Raw genomic sequence first — 2,323 nt, 5'->3', positions numbered from 1 at the left:
AGGAATTGTCCCTACACAGGAATGATTTCATGGTGAAGGCCTGCCCTGTCTTTTCCAAGGTGCTCTGAAGCTGTTACACTTTATGGAATGTGCTTGTGCTAAAGCTACTCTTCTTAGGTCTCCAAAGCATAGAATAATTTGGGTGGTCACCTAGCTGTGTTACGTTGCTTACTACATTGCAGGCTCATCTCGCCACCGTCCTGCATGTTACAGGGTGATTCTAGCAAGGGTTATAAAGGAGGAATATAATGAGAATGAATTGATGTGTTGATACTGAGCTTTGAGAGAACAGTAAATAATTCGTAGTACTGACTTTCAAAAAAAGTTTTATGTTGACACTGGCACAAATTCAGTTTAGTCAGAGTTATGCTTTAATAGCTTACTAGTCAAGCCCACAAAGTAGTCCTGTGTTTTGTTTCATCCTTCAAAAATAACTTTGACATCTCGACTATGTGGCTATTCCTTGAGGCTCAATAATAGGGGGAGTTAATACTATTCAAGCCTTCTTGACAATTGCAAATGCAGCTGAAGGAGTTCATTTTATGTGCAAAATCAATACTGCAAGGACCTTCTATCTGTATTCTCTGACCCATTTGATAGTAAATAATTTCCTTTGTGCCATTAATGACGATTAAACTGTAGAAAGCCTAAACATTTTCTGTAGTTCATGTAAGTTGTAATATTAGCTCTACAATTGTTTTATAACTTAAAGCAAACTTTTATTAATTCAAATTGCATTATATTTTATTCATGAGCGTTTCACTGTGTTTACGCTAATACACAAACATTTCTGCAGCAATGCTATGCTGCATTTTGGTAATTTCAGTTGTAGCCATGTAGTGAACTTAGGTTGTGAAATTATTGGCAGTTTTGGATCTCCTTTTTTGAGGATAGTTGTTTTAATTTTTGATTCCTTGAAATCAGAAGATTTGGCTTAGTGTCGCCATTCAGACCCACAGACCCATATCAGAGCTGTGTTATACTCGGTACTGCACAAAGGAGGATTGCTCGAGAGAAATCTGAAACAGAACAAAAGAGGGAGAGAAGAGGCTGTTGAATCATTGGCTAGGACTTGCCTTTATCAGCAGTGTCCTCAAATAATTGAGAAAATGACTTAATATTATGTTAGCAGTTGTCTGACTTTTTTGAACAGGAGTCTGCATTGGACAGCAGTTTGCCTCCACAGTTCCCGCCCTGGTTAACTGCAATGGCCGTAGGAGTGGACGACGTCTCCCACCTGCTGAAGGTGTTGCAGCGTTCAGTGTGAGCTTCCCTGTAATGTCTGATCCCCAGAAATGATGTAATTTCTGAAGATGCATTTAGGTTTTTTTGAACTACTTTTCTCGTAGTACCATTTAGTACTTAGTGCCTGATACAAATACTCCTCCTGTATGATTGATCAGAAAATCTTTTATAGAGATTATGGTTTTAGGTTGGGCACATAAAATGCTCTTTTTATTATAAATAGAACGCTAGTAGTCTTGACTAAACCTGTGTACTGGGCGCAGGTGCCCAGGCGCTGGCAGGGGGGGCTGCAGGGCGGCCTCTGTGAGGAGAGGCCGGGGCTGCCCCGCGGCGGACAAAGCCGGTTCCAGCCGGCTCCAACCGCAGAGCACGGCTGAGCCCCCCAGCCACGGTGGGGGCACATCTGGGAAAAGTATTTAAGAAAGGGCAAAACACCCAACAGAGAGAGGAGGAGGGAACCAAAAGGAGTGAGAAGCAGCAGAGGGAATGCTAAGGAGCAGCTCCATGACGCTGGAGCAGATCTTCATGGCACCCGTAAGGAGCCCACACTGGAGCAGGTGGAGAGTTACTGAAGGAACTGCAGCCTGTGGAGAGCCCATGATGAGGCACATACATATATTTTTTTTTTTTCCTGAAGTATTGCAGCCCGTGGGAGAATGACCATACCAGAGCAGGGGAAATATGTGAGTAGGTAGGAGCTGCAGAGAGGAGCTGTTATAGACCAACCATAGCTGCCCCTGCCCTCTAATCCCTGCGCTGCTCAGGGTGGGAGGTGGAGAAGTCTGGAGTGAAGGAGTAAAGCTCAGCTTGGGAGAGAGGGGGGAAAGGTGTTGTTTTAATGTTTGTCTGTTTCTTACTACCTGAATCTATTTTAATTGACAGTAAATCAAATTAATTTTCCCCAAGTCAAGTCTGTTTTGCTTGCAGCGGTAATTGGTAAGCAATCTCCCTGCCTTTATCACGACCCATGAGCGTTCTCATCCTATTTCCCCCCTGTCCCGTTGAGGAGGGGGAGTGAGCAAGCAGCTGCAGGGGCAGTTTGGCCCCTAGGTTGTGGTAGGTTAACCTTGGCTGTTCT

The 2,323-nt window shown here is 43.9% G+C and overlaps 1 protein-coding gene across 1 annotated transcript in view; it reads left to right on the top strand.

Annotated features, from left to right (window-relative positions):
• PRIM2 (primase, DNA, polypeptide 2 (58kDa)) overlaps nucleotides 1–1,275 on the top strand; it is a gene marked incomplete at both ends in the record, with an annotated part of 31,786 nt that extends 30,511 nt beyond the window's left edge. The window contains one exon of the mRNA XM_009578169.1: nucleotides 1,154–1,275. Coding sequence (XP_009576464.1) covers nucleotides 1,154–1,275 — 122 coding nt within the window. The remainder of the gene's footprint in view (nucleotides 1–1,153) is intronic.
• Between the last annotated feature and the right edge of the window lie 1,048 nt (nucleotides 1,276–2,323).

This window comes from Fulmarus glacialis, unplaced genomic scaffold (assembly GCF_000690835.1).
Source record: "Fulmarus glacialis isolate BGI_N327 unplaced genomic scaffold, ASM69083v1 scaffold305, whole genome shotgun sequence".
Lineage (NCBI taxonomy): Eukaryota > Metazoa > Chordata > Aves > Procellariiformes > Procellariidae > Fulmarus > Fulmarus glacialis.
The sequence above is the reverse complement of the archived record's forward strand: the minus strand, read 5'-3'. Positions and strand labels throughout refer to the sequence as shown.